The sequence below is a fragment of the Giraffa tippelskirchi genome, chromosome 6 (genome assembly GCF_054371585.1).
Source record: "Giraffa tippelskirchi isolate mGirTip1 chromosome 6, T2T-mGirTip1v1.2.pri, whole genome shotgun sequence".
NCBI classification, from domain to species: Eukaryota; Metazoa; Chordata; class Mammalia; order Artiodactyla; family Giraffidae; genus Giraffa; species Giraffa tippelskirchi.
Genome location: NC_137280.1, coordinates 93,590,307 through 93,605,596, shown reverse-complemented (window position 1 = coordinate 93,605,596; position 15,290 = coordinate 93,590,307). Strand labels below are relative to the sequence as shown.

Below are 15,290 nucleotides of genomic sequence, written 5' to 3'. Positions count from 1 at the left end.
GGAATTTTCTGTGTGCTGCAGGGAGTTCAACCCAGTACTCTGTGACTACCTAGAGGGGTGGGATGGGGTAGGAGATGGGAGGGACTTTCCAGAGAGAGAGGACATGTTTATACCTATGACTGATTCATGTTGATGTAGGGCAGAAACCAGTACAGTATTGTAAAGCAATTATCCTCCAATTGAAATTAATTAAAAAAAAAAATACATTAATGGACTTCCCTGGCAGTCCAGTGGTTAAGACTTTGCTTTACAATGCTGGGGCTCAGATTCGATCCCTGGTTGGGAGGCTAAGATCCCACACGCCTATGGCCTGAAAAAGCAAAACATAAAACCGAAGCAAAGCATAAAACAGAACAGTAACAAATTCAATAAAGACTTTAAAGGTGGTCCACATCAAACAAATAAATAAAGTATATTAAAACAAGAAACCAGTTTTCACCAACAAGTCTTTAAATGCTTCTTAAACACTCTGAAAAAAGTGGCCCCCCAAATACATAGAATTATATATTGAAATCACTGGAAAATACATAATACATTAATTGAGAAGAAGTATTTCACTGAAAACATTTTTTAACTCATGAAAAGTATTTAACTTAATTTTGAAAATGAAACTTTTTAAAAGAACAAAAGAATATCAAGGAAAGCAGGAAGGAATAAAGAGAAGAACAAATATTATTTATTTAGGAAATATATAGTTTTAAATCTATTTTTAAAAATCAAGCACTTATTTTAGTTATCTAACCAAGGACAAAATAAAGTTTGAATGTCTAATGAACATGAAGTAGACTAATGATTTATGTTCAATATTTACACTTTGGCTTATTTGTTTCAGTTGCTCTTGTTTACAACTGTTTTCGAGGCTGGGCTTAAGAGCAAAGATGGAGTTTCTTTTTAAGCTTCCAAATGAAACACTCCATATTTCATTTTTTAAGGAGATATGCATGGTTTTCTATCTTTACACAAACACACACACATACACACACACCTATGACAGGTAACAGATCACTGCTTAGCAGTCAAATAGCACAATAGTTTGGCATCAGAACATCATGGGTTCAAGCCCCAGCTGTGCCACTTTCTGGAAGTGTGACCACTGATGACTTATTTTCCCTTTTTGAGTCTTTTTTCTTACACATAACACATGATAGTCACTACATCTCAAAAGCTGTCATGAGGACAAAATAACATTTACTCAGTAGATCAATTGGTCAAAAACATTAGTTATTAGTAGTATAATTATCAATTCAATAACAAAGAAATCTCAAGTTTACAAAGCAGGGTCTTCTATTCATGCATGTGTATTAGTCAGTCAGTCGTGTCAGATTCTTTGTGACCCCATGAACTGTAGCCTGCTAGGCTTCTCTGTCCATGGAAGTCTGCAGGCAAGAATACTGGAGTGTGTAACCTTTCTCTTCTCCAGGCGATCTTCCCAACCCAGGGATGGAACCTGAGTCTCCTGCATTGCAGGCAATTTCTTTACCATCTGAGCCACCCCTTCCAAGGAAGTCCCCCTTTCATTCATGTAAATAGTGCTAAAAATAGGGCAAGAATACACTAAAACTATATTTCTTTTTAATACAGGATTGCTACTATTGCTTTCCACAAGTCCATGGCAGAAAACATGAACCCAGCTCCTCCAGGGATGAGAAGAAGCTGGGATCTAAGGCCTTAGCAGCTGCACCATAAATTGGTACTTCAGTGAGATGGGTGGAACGGAGGACCACTAAGATCACACCCGCAGCTCCCTCTGTGATCATCACTTTGCCCTGCGCCCAGCTCTGCAGAGAACTTTGACCAAAGCCATCCACACTTCCCGGTTCCTCAGGCTGTATATGAGGGGGTTGAGTGTGGGGGTGATAAGGCTGTAGAACAGGGAGACTATGTTGTCCTGGTGTGGGCTGTGGTAGGCACCTGGGACCATGTACATGAACACGGCTGCGCCATAGAAGAGTCCCACTGCTGTGATGTGTGAGGAGCAGGTGGTGAAGGCCTTGTGGCGGGCCTCCTCTGAGCGCATACGTAGAACAGCCCCCAACACTTGGCCATAGGAGGTGGCAATGAGGGAGAGGGGAAGCACCAGAATCAGCACTCCCGAGGTGGACAGCGCCAGTTCATAGGCAGACTGTCCGCACAGGAGAGCTTCAGCAGCACCGGCACCTCACAAAAGAAGTGGTCCACGGTGTGTGAGGCACAGTAAGGGAAGTGCAGAGTGATGGAGGTCTGGATGCAGGCATTGAGCACACCCGCCAGCCAGGAGGAGATCACCATGAGCAGGCACACCTGGTGCCTCATGAGCAGAGAATACTGCAGCGGGTGGCACACAGCCACATAACGGTCATAGGACATGAGGGCCAACAGGATGCCCTCAGCCACACCCATCAGCGTGAGGAAGAATATCTGAACTGCACAACCCCCAAAGGAGATGGAACCTTCTTCCTGCAGAAAGTCTGAGGCCATCTTGGGGATGGTGACCAGGGGGAAGCCAACATCAAACAGGGAGAGCTGACCAAGCAGAAAATACATCGGTGTGTGGAGCCGGGAGTCCATGAAGATCAGGAAGAGCAGAGTGGTGTTGCCCACAAGCCCCATGATAAACATGACAGCCACCAGGAAGAACAGTAGCTGAGGTGACCCTGAGTGGCTGAAGAGGCCCACCAGAATGAAGTCAGAGGCCACTGACTGATTCACATCTGTCATATTTTACACAACATACCTTTGCTGCAAGAAGAACTGGAGACCCATGGCAAGAAGCCCGAGTCGGGGCTGGTATATACGTCTCATCCCACGTTCCAATGGCTATTGATTGGTAAAGGCTGCCTGGAGTGCCATCTTGAGAAGAGCTATGAGGTCACAGATAAGATTAATAGGTGGAAAAAGCCATGATCGATTAGTGATGTCTGTCACAGGCATGGGATGGGAAAACTGTAACTGGCACCACTGAATGAGATACTTGGCCACGCGCTGGTCAAGAGCTACCCACCTACTCTTTTTTTTTTTTTTTATAATAGCAATATTTAGTTTTTTCCCTTTTTTAAACATTAATTTTTATTGGAGTATAGTTGCTTTCAGCAGTAAAAGAATTTGCCTGCCTCACAGGAGACATGTAGAAGACCTGGGTTCAACTCCTGGGTTGGGAAGATTTCCTAGAGAAGGAAATGGCAACCCTCTCCAGTATTCTAGCCTGGAGTATTCATGGACTGAAGAGCCTGGTGGGCTATGGTCCATGGGATCAAAAAGAGTTGGACATGACAGTGTCTAACACACACACACATAATTGCTTTACAAAGTTGTGTTCCCACTGACTCTTGCAGTCCCAATTTCATGGTTGAAGTCAAGGACAGGAACACAACCCCAGTAGAACGTTTCAGTAACCCTCATCCCAGTGGTGCTGGGGCCAAAGCAGAAGTGATATTCCGAAAGGACTGGTAAATATATGGAGTTGAATCAACAAACCAAGCAAGAAAACAGAGAAAGATCTGGGTCCAGTGGCCTGGATGAGAATCTGGATCAAAGAGAAATCTGATGAGCAAGCACTGGGATCAAATTGATGATCTGGGGACTTCCCTGGTAATACAATCTAAAATTGTATTAAATAAATCCTGGGAATATCTCACTATTTCCATGGCTTCATAAAGAAAAACTTAAAAAACTAATTCTTAACAATTTTCTGCCAATGTGGAGCCAATCGATTACCTTAGTCACCAAGTTTCCCAGCTGCACACTCGTGTCAAGTGCTATTTAAGAGTCAAAATGAACCTAGTCTTGCCCTATTCACTCACTATGCTCATCCTGAGAGAAGCTGACACCAACTGAGCACTGACTGTATAGTGGGTATCTGGCTATTTAATACTCCAATACTTTGGCCAGCTGATTCGAAGAGCTGACTCATTGGAAAAGTCTCTGATGCTGGGAAAGATCGAAGGCAAAAGGAGAAGAGGGTGGCAGAGGATAAGATGAGATGGTTAGATAGCTTTACCAACTCAATGGACATGAATCTGAGCAAACTCCAGGAGACAGTGAAGGACAGGGGAGCCTGGAGTGCTGCAGTCCATGGGATCGCAAAAAGTCAGACGTGGCTTAGTGACTGAACAAAAACAATGCTTTAACCCTCAAGTCCTGGTGAGGGATAGTGTGCGTAGTTACACAAAAATTTGAATATACTTAATGCCAATAACAGTACACTACACTGGTCTAAATGGTAATTTTTATGTATTAAAATTATGTATTGGAAAAATCATGATGCTGGGAAAGATTGAAGGCAGGAGGAGGAGGGGACAACAGAGGATGAGATGGTTAGATAGCATCATGGACTCAATGGGCATGAATTGGAGCTAACTCCAGAAGACTGTGAAAGACAGGGAAGGAAGCCTGGTGTGCTGCAGTCCATAGGGCCTCAAAGAATCGGACACAACTGAGCGACTGAACAACAACAATATATATTTTATAACAATAAACAAAGAAACACTGACTATAGGTCTTGCTGTTTGTCTGTATTTTTTGGATGAGAAGCAGATATTCAGAGAAGTCTGGTGAATTGTCCAGCAAGAAGTAACCGAATCGAGATTTGAACAAAATAGAGATCTGATTCCAAAGTTCCCATTTTTCCCTTTGCATTCTACACACTCCTCCCAAGCACTGTAATTATACATTTTGGATTTGTTATACACACTCACACACTCAGTCCTGTGTGCCTACAAACTTATCTTTCCTTCTGGGATTCCCAGGTGGTCCCACTGTTGATGCATCTTTAAAGAGATGGGTTCTAAACCTCTGGGGTTTTGGAATCTCTAGCCTGAAGTTCTTTGGTGGCTAGAGACTCTGATTGTGATTCCCTTGTGCCCTAAGCTTTTGATAAACTCTTTCTCCTACAAAATCTCTCTTGGAAAAAAAATTTCCAACCTCCTCCAAGAGCTAGGCAGGATTCACTCAGATCTGGGCTGGATTATCTCACTGTGACTCACAACATTTCTTCTCATTTGGATAGAAGAGGATCCCCTTTGGCAAGTTTCCAAATTGTATATTACCTCTTCCTTTCCCCATTTTCCTGAATGATGCCAAAACTTGGATCTGGGGGTGCCCTCTGCTGATGCTGAGTGACCTGGGGAAAGGGGCTGGCATTATTCACTTTCTGGTTGCCCTTAAAACACTCACATCTCTCCACCATGACCAGATACCATCTGGACTCTTCATCCTCTTAATAATCAGAACCCTGTCACTGACATTGTTGATTTAATCCTCACATTCAATTACCCCTGCTCAAGGATCCACAGCAGATCTCATTCAATAAACAGTAGTTGAATGAACACATTCTGCAAGGGAAACACTATTGTCTCAGAACTAATGTTATTGACAAATGGGTTGAGAGAGGGTGAGTGACTTAACTAATGTCACACAGCTGTTAAGAAATCAGGCTAGGATTTGGAATCTGTCTAAAGGAGTCCAAATTCTGAGCACTCTTGACTCTGCATGCTGCCTCTTTCTTAGAGAAAAGGCTCCACTCTTCTGCCCAGGGGCTCAGAACTGAGAATTCCTCAGAGGAAGCACACTTGTGGATGGCCAGTCCTCAGAAATTGAGCTAAAGTTGCCCTCAACCCATGCCAGACAAGTTGTTCTGGTACTGGCTCTGAGACCACGGTCAGGTACCAGTGCTTGGCAGCTTCCAAGAGCTTCTCTAGAAGGTCAGCATGGGTTGATGTTCAACATGGATTGCACATCAACAAAGATGACTTTCTGCTATCTGGAGGACTGACCTTCTTGGGTTCATAACAACAAAGACAGACAGGGAATTAATAAGTATTCAATATAATAAGATAGCTGCCTTCCGGTTGGCGAATATCAAAGAAATAGAGAAGAACCCATCTTGCCATTCAAATACCTGTATTGACTCAAGCCAGCATATCCATGGAAAACTTCATCACTTCTTTGGCTCCATCTCATCACTAATGCCTAACTTCTAAATCAAGCCTGGATCCCTAAGACCCCCCAGAAGGCTGGCTGAGTTCCAAATCCTCTGCCCCACTTACCAAGGTCTGTGTGTAGACTGAAGAACCTTTCCCAACACTCCATTTGCATATCAGCACCCTTCTTCCAGGATTGTCCCTGATAAAACCTCCCTGGATTCCAGTGCCATGGGTTTCACCAGGGCTTCCTCTGTCTCTGCAGACTTAGATGTCATCATCTAGGAGCGGAGGCTCCAGAGAGCACTGTTGCATCAGCAATCCCTCTGGGTCTTTCTGCTAAAGGGAAAATGAGTTGCAGTGGAAGCCAAGAACCCTGGCTCTTTGGATTGTCCCTGGAGGATAATGGAAAAACATTCACTCTTCTCAGCCAAAGGCAGGATGGGCATCACTGACATGGATCTTTGCATGTGACAGCTATCCAAGCCCTTCTTTGGGCATCTAATTAGGAGGACGGCATGTGGCAATGCATTACTGCCAATGGACCCCATGCTCAAAGGAAGAAAAATTCTGAAATCCAGGATATTTCCTCTGCATTAAATAAAGAGACAATGATGGTAGGGGAACAGTCAGGAGACAATTTTCCTGGGTCAGGAAATTCCTTCCTCTAAACTCTGTTCTTGAGGGGCCTTTAAGACTCAGGAGATACAATGGTCTAGAGACAGATGGTTCTAGTGTTGAGAGTTTATTGTGTGCCCATGGCCAGAGCTTAGGGTAAGGATAGAGATCAGAGAGCATCATCAATCTGTGACCAAACTTCGAGCCTGGTTTCCTGTTAATGTGGTCTGTTTTGTTGTGTAAAACTCTTGGTTGGCCAGGCCCCCTCCAGGGGCTCAACAATCGCAAGATTCCTCTCCCATCTTATCTATGGTGCTGCAAGTCTTGTACTCACAACAGACAGTCACAGTCGCTCCCAGTCTGGGCAGTGTCCAGGCAGGTTAGAAGCAAGATCAGAGGCTTGCTCTGCTTTGTCTCTGAAGCCCAAACAAGACTATTCATTTAATTTCCCTAACAAATTAATATAATGATGTATGTCAATTATACCTCAATATAATTAAGTAATTTTTTTTTTAAATCATGTGTCAGACAGGTAGCAACAAGGTGCAACCAGACCACGGTGACCTAAATGGGAAGGAAATCCAAAAAAGAGGGAATATACATACATGTATAGCTGATACACTTTGCTGTACAGCAGAAAATACAACCTTGTACACCAACTATACTCCGATATATATATTTTTTAAAAAAACCAAGATGGAACCAGAATCAAAGCAAAAATAAGTGGCATTTGTTAAGAGCTTGAAACACCCTATTCCAACAACACAAGAGAAGACTCTACACGTGGACATCACCAGATGGTCAACACCGAAATCAGATTGATTATATTCTTTGCAGCCAAAGATGGAGAAGCTCTATACAGTCAGCAAAAACAAGACCGGGAGAAGACTGTGGCTCGGATCATGAACTGCTTATTGCCAAATTCAGACTTAAATTGAAGAAAGTAGGGAAAACCACTAGACCATTCAGGTATGACCTCGATCAAATCCCTTATGAGTATACAGTGGACAAATAGATTTAAGGGACTAGACCTGAGAGACAGAGTGCCTGATGAACTATGGACAGAGGTTCGTGATATTGTACAGGAGACAGGGATCAAGAAAATCCCCATGGAAAAGAAATGCAAAAAAGCAAAATGGCTGTCTGAGGAGGCCTTACAGATAGCTGGGAAGAGAAGATAAGCAAAAAGCAAAGGAGAAAAGGAAAGATATTCCCATCTGAATGCAGAGTTCCAAAGAATAGCAAGGAGAGATAAGAAAGCCTTCCTCAGCGATCAGTGCAAAGAAATAGAGGAAAACAACAGATTGGGAAAGACTAGAGATCTCTTCAAGAAAATTAGAGATACCAAGGGAACATTTCATGCAAAGATAGGCTCGATAAAGGACAGAAATGGTATGGACCTAACAGAAGCAGAAGATATTAAGAAGAGGTGGCAAGAATACACAGAAGAACTGTACGAAAAAGATCTTCATGACTCAGATAATCACAATGGTGTGATCACTCACCTAGAGCCAGACATCCTGGAATGTGAAGTCAAGTGGGCCTTAGAAAGCATCACTATGAACAAAGCTAGTGGAGGTGATGGAATTCCAGTTGAGCTATTTCAAATCCTGAAAGATGATGCTGTGAAAGTGCTGCACTCAATATGCCAGCAAATTTGGAAAACTCAGCAATGGCCACAGGACTGGAAGAGGTCAGTCTTCGTTCCAATCCCAAAGAAAGGCAATGCCAAAGAATGCTCAAACTACTGCACAATTGCACTCATCTCACATGCTAGTAAAGTAATGCTCAAAATTCTCCAAGCCAGGCTTCAGCAATACGTGAACCGTGAACTTCTAGATGTTCAAGCTGGTTTTAGAAAAGGCAGAGGAACCAGAGATCAAATTGCCAATATCCGCTGGATCATCGAAAAAGCAAGAGAGTTCCAGAAAAACATCTATTTCTGCTTTATTGACTATGCCAAAGCTTTTGACTGTGTGGATCACAATAAACTGTGGAAAATTCTGAAAGAGATGGAAATACCAGACCATCTGACCTGTCTCTTGAGAAACCTGTATGCAGGTCAGGAAGCAACAGTTAGAACTAGACATGGAACAACAGACTGGTTCCAAATAGGAAAAGGAGTCCGTCAAGGCTGTATATTGTCACCCTGCTTATTTAACTTCTATGCAGAGTACATCATGAGAAACGCTGGGCTGGAAGAAACACAAGCTGGAATCAAGATTGCCGGGAGAAATATCAATAACCTCAGATATGCGGATGACACCACCCTTATGGCAGAAAGTGAAGAAGAACTAAAGAGCCTCTTGATGAAGGTGAAAGAGGAGAGTGAAAAAGTTGGCTTAAAGCTCAATGTTCATGGCATCTGGTCCCATCACTTCATGGGAAATAGATGGGGAAACAGTGGAAACAGTGTCAGACTTTATTTTTTTGGGCTCCAAACTCACTGCTGATGGTGATTGCAGCCATGAAATTAAAAGACGCTTACTCCTTGGAAGGAAGGTTATGGCCAACCTAGATAGCATATTTAAAAGCAGAGACATTACTTTGCCAACAAAGGTACGTCTAGTCAAGGCTATGGTTTTTCCAGTGGTCATGTATGGATGTGAGAGTTGGACGGTGAAGAAAGCTGAGCGCCGAAGAATTGATACTTTTGAACTGTGGTGTTGGAGAAGACTCTTGAGAGTCCCTTGGACTGCTAGGAGATCCAATCAATCCATCCTAAAAGAGATCAATCTTGGTTGTTCATTGGAAGGTCTGATGTTGAAGCTGCAACTCCAATACTTTGGCCACCTCATGTGAAGGGTTGACTCATTGGAAAAGACCCTGATGCTGGGTAGGATTGGGGGTGGGAGGAGAAGGGGATGACAGAGGATGAGATGGTTGGATGGCATCACCGACTCGATGGACATGGGTTTGGGTAGACTCCGGGAGTCGGTGATGGACAGAGAGGCCTGGCATGCTGCAGTTCATGGGGTCGCAAAGAGTCGGACACGACTGAGCGACTGAACTGAACTGATACATAGTTGGTTAACGATCAGCAAATTTCTTGTACCCTGCACCACCTTGCATATGTGCATGCTAAATCACTTCAGTCGTGTCTGACTCTTTGCAACCCTATGGACTGTAACCTTCCAAGCTTTGTCTGTAAGGATTCTCCAGGCAAGAATACTGGAGTGGGTTTCCATGCCCTCCCCCAGGGGATCTTCCTGACCCAGGGATCGAACCCAGGTCTCCTGCAACTCCTGCACTGCAGGCATATTCTTTACTGCTGAGCCATCGGGGAAGCCCACACCACCTTACTCCATGGCATACTTTAGCAATTGATCTCATTGCTTTCTACCTAAGTCTAGGTAAAGCTTCATGATTCAGCACAAGGTACAACCAAATTTTACAAACCGGATTTGACATTCATCATGAAACGATCTTTTCAAACTCTAGACCAGTACTCAAAGCAGTCGTGACAGTCTGCATGGAGATAAAGAGCTTGCACCAGAAAGTTATATAATACACTGCTTCCTTCATTGAGAAATGCTTGCTGTGGAAGAAATACCAGTTGAGTGTAAGCTTAGTGATATTGATTTATGGTTTCTTCCAAAGTTCCTTTCTCCTCAAGAAACAGTAACAGTTCGTGGACCACAATTTGAGTAACACTGTCATAGACCATAGACACATCCTGGCGAGGTACCTGCTATTAGCCATTTCTGTGTAGCTGGTACCCAAGGCACATGGACACATCAATATTTATTGATACAGACAGGAGGTTGGAAAGAGAAAATGAGATATGGAGAAGTGGCTGGTGGGTTTCGGGTTCTCAACACCTACCACACTGATTTGCATCAAAGATGGATGAGTGGGGAAGTGACCAAGATGACAGAGTAGGAAGACCTGAGTTTGCCTCTTCCCAAAGGCATACTAAAATTGCAGAGCAATCTACAGAGCAGCTATAGATGAGGAAGGCTTGAAGACTAACAGAAGATCTTCTACATCTAAAGATATAAAGAAGGAACCATAGGGGAATTCCCTGGTGGTCCAGTGGTTAAGATTCCACACTTTTGACACGAGGGATGCGGATTCTATCCCTGGTCAGGGAACTAAGTTCCCATGTGCCGCGTGGCCAAATAAAAAAAAAGTATGCCAATATCATCATCATAATTTTTTTTGGAAAAACGAAGGAACCACAACAAAATGGGCAGGAAGGGCAAAGATGTGGTATAGTCAAGACCCATACCCCTGGATAGATGACGCACAAATGGGAGAATAATTACAATTTCAGAGGTTCTCCCCCAAGAAGCAATGAGTTTGAGATCCACATTGGAGGTGGGGTAGGGGTGGGGGAGAGATGGGAGGTGCTTTTTTTCCCCAGCTTTACTGAGATATAATTGACATATAACACTGTCAGTTTAAGTGTATATATTGATTTGATACAATTACATATCGCAAAATGCTTACCAACATCTACTATCTTGCATAGTTGTCATTTCTTTTTTGAGGTGAAACACCAGCATGAGTGCTAAGTCACTTCAATCGTGTTTGACTCTATGCAGCCCAATGGACTGCAGCCAGCCAGGCTCCTCTGTCCATGGGGGTTCTCCAGGCAAGGATACTGGAGTGGGTTGCCGTGCCCTCCTCTAGGGAATCTTCTCAACCCAGAGATTGAATGTACATCTCCTGTGTCTCCTGCATTTGCACTGGCAAATTCTTTACCACTGAGCCATCTGGATCTATTTTATTGTTGATGTTTTTCACTCGCTTAGTTGCGTCTAACTCTTTGTGACCCCATGGACTGTAGCCTGTCAGGCTCCTCTGTCCATAGGATTATCCAGGGAAGAATATTAAAGTGGGTTGCCATTTCCTACTCCAGGGGATCTTCCCAACCCAGGGATCAAACTCACAGTCCTGCATTGGCAGGTGGATTCTTTACTATTGTGCCACCTGAGAAGCCCTATCTATCCTGAAAGCTCCCTTCTGTATCCCCCAGACACTCCCTTCCACCAAGAGAAAGCAGATAAAGTCCCTGCAGTGAAGGCAGACAGCTCATACCATCACCAGGCAGTAGAGAGAGGGAGAGGAAATCAAGGAAGACTTACAGGAGGAGGTGTTTTCCTGCTGTGATTTGAAGAGCAAATTCCTGCCCTGCAGGAATGGAAAGGGAGGCTGTTTCAGGCAGCAGGAAGAGCAGAAATGTCCAAGAATCTAGTATAGGGGGTGTCTATGTCTCTCTTTGCCTCCCATCCCAGGCTGGTTTCTATTTCCCCTGGGAAAACAAAATGCTGGGACTCCCATGGTGATCCAGTGGCTAAGGCTCCACGTTCCCAATGCCCAGGGCCCAGGTTCAATACCTGGTCAGGGAACTAGATCCCACATGCTGCAAAGAAAGACCTCACACAGCCAAATAAACAGCTATGTATTCTAAAGTACTTAAAGAAATCAAAAAGTCATCCTAACACCAACCACTTTCTGATTAATATCCTAAGGATCAATATTTTAATATTCTAAGAAGAACTGTGACTAGCTCTTAGAGACCACACTTTAAATAACTTCAAGACAAGGCACCAAGAGAAAGATTCCTGGATCTTACTGAATCAGGGCGCTGGGTCAGAGGTCCCTCCTTGGATGTCTTCTAGCTTATTCCTTCTCCAAATATGGCACTGGGGTGGGTGGGTGAGGGTGGGGAGAAGTCAGAATAGATGAATACTCTAGGGGCTTTCCACAGAAAGGAAGGATCCACCCTACCCCCACCTCCCACTTCTGCATTGTGAGCAGCAGAATGATGTCACAGACCCCCAGCCCAGCCCCTTCTCCCTCTCTCTGCCTGTGCTTGCCCCAGGCCCAGCCTCTCCACTCCCACCCCCACCCCCACCCGCACCCCAGAGGAAAGTAGTCAGCTTTGCCAAGCAGCCCACGAAACTACTCACAGCCATGGATCCAAATCAGGGCAGCCCCTCGGAGCCCCAAGCCTCCGCGGAGATCCCCAAGCCTAGCCTGAACCTCAGCTCAACCCTGGCAAACAGCACCCTCCCTCAGGAACCCCCCAGCATGGTGAGCGATAGACTGCCCCCAAAGACCGGGGCAGTGGTCATCGACATGGGCACAGGCACGTGTAAGGTAGGCTTTGCCGGGCAGGCCCGGCCCACCTATACCGTGGCCACCATCGTCGGCTGCCAGCCCCAGAAACCGGCCACCTCAGGGCAGCCGATGATGGAAACCTTCATCGGTGAAGCAGCCCGCAAACGCCCGGAGCTGACGCTGGTGCAACCCGTGCACAGCGGCATCGTGGTGGACTGGGATGCGGCCGAGCTCATCTGGCGCCACATGCTGGAGCATGACCTCCGCGTGTCCACCCGTGACCACCCGCTGCTGTTCTCCGACCCGCCCTTCAGCCCCTCCACCAACCGCGAGAAGCTGGTGGAGGTGGCCTTTGAGTCGCTGAGCTCCCCGGCCATGTACGTGGCTTCTCAGTCGGTGCTGTCGGCCTACGCACACGGGCGGGTCAGCGGGTTGGTGGTGGACACGGGACACGGAGTCACCTACACCGTGCCCGTCTTCCAAGGCTACGATCTGCCCCACGCCACAGAGCGCCTGGATCTGGCGGGCACCCACCTGACCGCCTTCCTGGCGGAGATGCTGCTCGGCTCCGGGCTACCCCTGGGGCAGCAGGACCTGGACACGGTGGATAACATCAAGCACAGATACTGCTACGTGGCCTCAGACTTCCTGAAGGAACAGGCCCGGCCAGAGCTGGAATGCCGCCAGACCCTGAAGCTGCCGGACGGACGGACGGTCACGCTGGGCAAAGAGCTGTTCCAGTGCCCCGAGTTGCTGTTCAGCCCCCCGGAGATCCCAGGGCTGTCCCCCGTGGGCGTCCCCGCCATGGCCCACCAGAGCCTCTGCAAGGTGCCCGCGGAGCTGCGGACCGACTTGGCCCAGAACGTGCTCCTGTGCGGGGGCTCTTCCCTCTTCACCGGGTTCGAGGCGCGCTTCCAAACAGAACTGCTCCACAGTCTGCCACCAGAGGCACACGTGGTGGTGATGGCCCAGCCCACCAGGAATTTCTCCGTGTGGATCGGGGGCTCCATCCTGGCCTCACTGCGCACCTTCCAGTCCTGCTGGGTCCTGCGGGAGCAATACGAGGAGCAAGGGCCCCACATCGTGTACCGCAAATGCTACTGACCGGGGGGCGGGGGTGGGTGTGTGGGCGAGGTGGGGAAGCGGGGAGGCAGTCCTGAGCAGTAAAGTTTCTGCTACTCAAGCTGGCTCTGTCCTGCCTTCACCCAGGTCCACTGCTAGACCCATCCAGAGGCACCTGGTTCCCACCCAACAGACCCACCTTCCCCCACCCCGGGTGGTCTGCCTCCCAAAATATCTCTAGTTCTGCCCTGCCTGCACTCAACTCCCATGAAAGTGAAAGTTTTTAATCGCTCAGTTGTGTCCGACTCTTTGCGACCCTATGGACTGTATCCTTCCAGGCTCATCTCTGTCCATGGGATTCTCCAGGCAAGAATACTGGAATGAATAACCATTCCCTTCTCCAGGGGATCTTCCTGACCCAGGGATCGAACCCGTGTCTCCCACATTGCAGGCTGAGATTCTGGTCTCAGCCACCAGGGAAGCCCCATGAGACACCCCAATTCTGACTCCCAGAACCCCCCTCCCCCACAATCAATCCACACTGTACACACACATACCATCATGTCTTAACTCTGTCAAACCAGCTTCCATGATCTCCTACAACACTCAGGTTGGGGTCCACTTCCCAGGCCCACCCACAAAGACATATCTGGTTCTGGGCACTTCAAATCCACCCTCTCATTGGTCTCTCAGGTCTCATTATCCATATTTTTCTGACACCCTGATGTCCTGAACATCCCCTCAAGTGCTGAACCCCCACACGCATTACAAAGATCCCAATTCTGACCCTCAGGGTCTCTCCCTACAGTGACTCACTGAAGGATCCCATGTTCAAAGCTCATCCCCTAAGTTCCACCTCTGTCCACCCACATGATCTGTTTTCCCAAACTCCTTCCATCCAGATGCTCCCACAACCCCACCCCCATCTGTACTCCCAAAGGACACCATGTTCTGAGACCACCCCATCCCCCCCAAGGATGGTGCCCTTTGCTCTCAGCCCTCCCCCTTGCTCTGCAACTCCCCCAGAAATCCTCCCACATGGTTTCTCAGTGTACTTCCGGATCCCATTCTTCAGCCCCTGGAATGATCCCAGGAAAGCTCCAGTCTCCAGGACCATCCTGTGATGATCCCAGTAACACCCTAGGCTGACCCCTGTGTTCTGATTCTCTAACTACCTCCCCAAAGACACTTCCCCAGGGCTGCCCCATGGTGAACCCCAGAACACCCACCCTGGGGTTCTCAGAACTCACCCCCAGGACCACACCCCCCCCCCAAGGTCCCATCACTTTAATTGAGACACCATTGGCCAGTGACATTCACAAGAGCTGCCCAGGACAATGTAGCCCTGAGGCAGATGCTCGGGGGGAAGGGCTCCCCCTGGACCCTAGCTCCCTCCTGCCACCCCCATAGAAGTCTGCACGGGCTGATCGTCCTGGGCTGTCCGTTCCCCATTCCTTCCATTCCACTGGTAATTCATTCCAAGTTAACTCCATCTCCCCAAACCTCTTTCAACCTATTCCTACTATGCCACCCCAGGGACTTTCTCAGGGACCTGCCTGAGGACATCCTAGGTGGTCTCTCATACCCCACCTGCTGGGGAGGGGCCAATCTCCCAACAGGGTGCCCTCAGTCCCCTCCACTCCA

The 15,290-nt window shown here is 47.0% G+C and overlaps 2 protein-coding genes across 2 annotated transcripts; one reads left to right on the top strand and one right to left on the bottom strand.

The window, feature by feature from the left end:
• Positions 1–1,557: 1,557 nt before the first annotated feature.
• OR2Z1 (olfactory receptor family 2 subfamily Z member 1) lies at positions 1,558–2,697 on the bottom strand. Its single transcript, XM_081499312.1, is given in 2 exon segments — positions 1,558–2,121; positions 2,124–2,697. Coding segments are annotated over 2 exon segments (939 nt in total). The 3' UTR covers positions 1,558–1,756.
• A 9,516-nt stretch (positions 2,698–12,213) lies between these two features.
• Positions 12,214–13,767, top strand: ACTL9 (actin like 9). The gene has a single exon (XM_081499306.1). It carries the CDS (start codon positions 12,438–12,440, stop codon positions 13,686–13,688), a length of 1,251 nt encoding a protein of 416 aa, XP_081355432.1. The 5' UTR covers positions 12,214–12,437; the 3' UTR covers positions 13,689–13,767.
• The last annotated feature ends 1,523 nt before the right edge of the window (positions 13,768–15,290 follow it).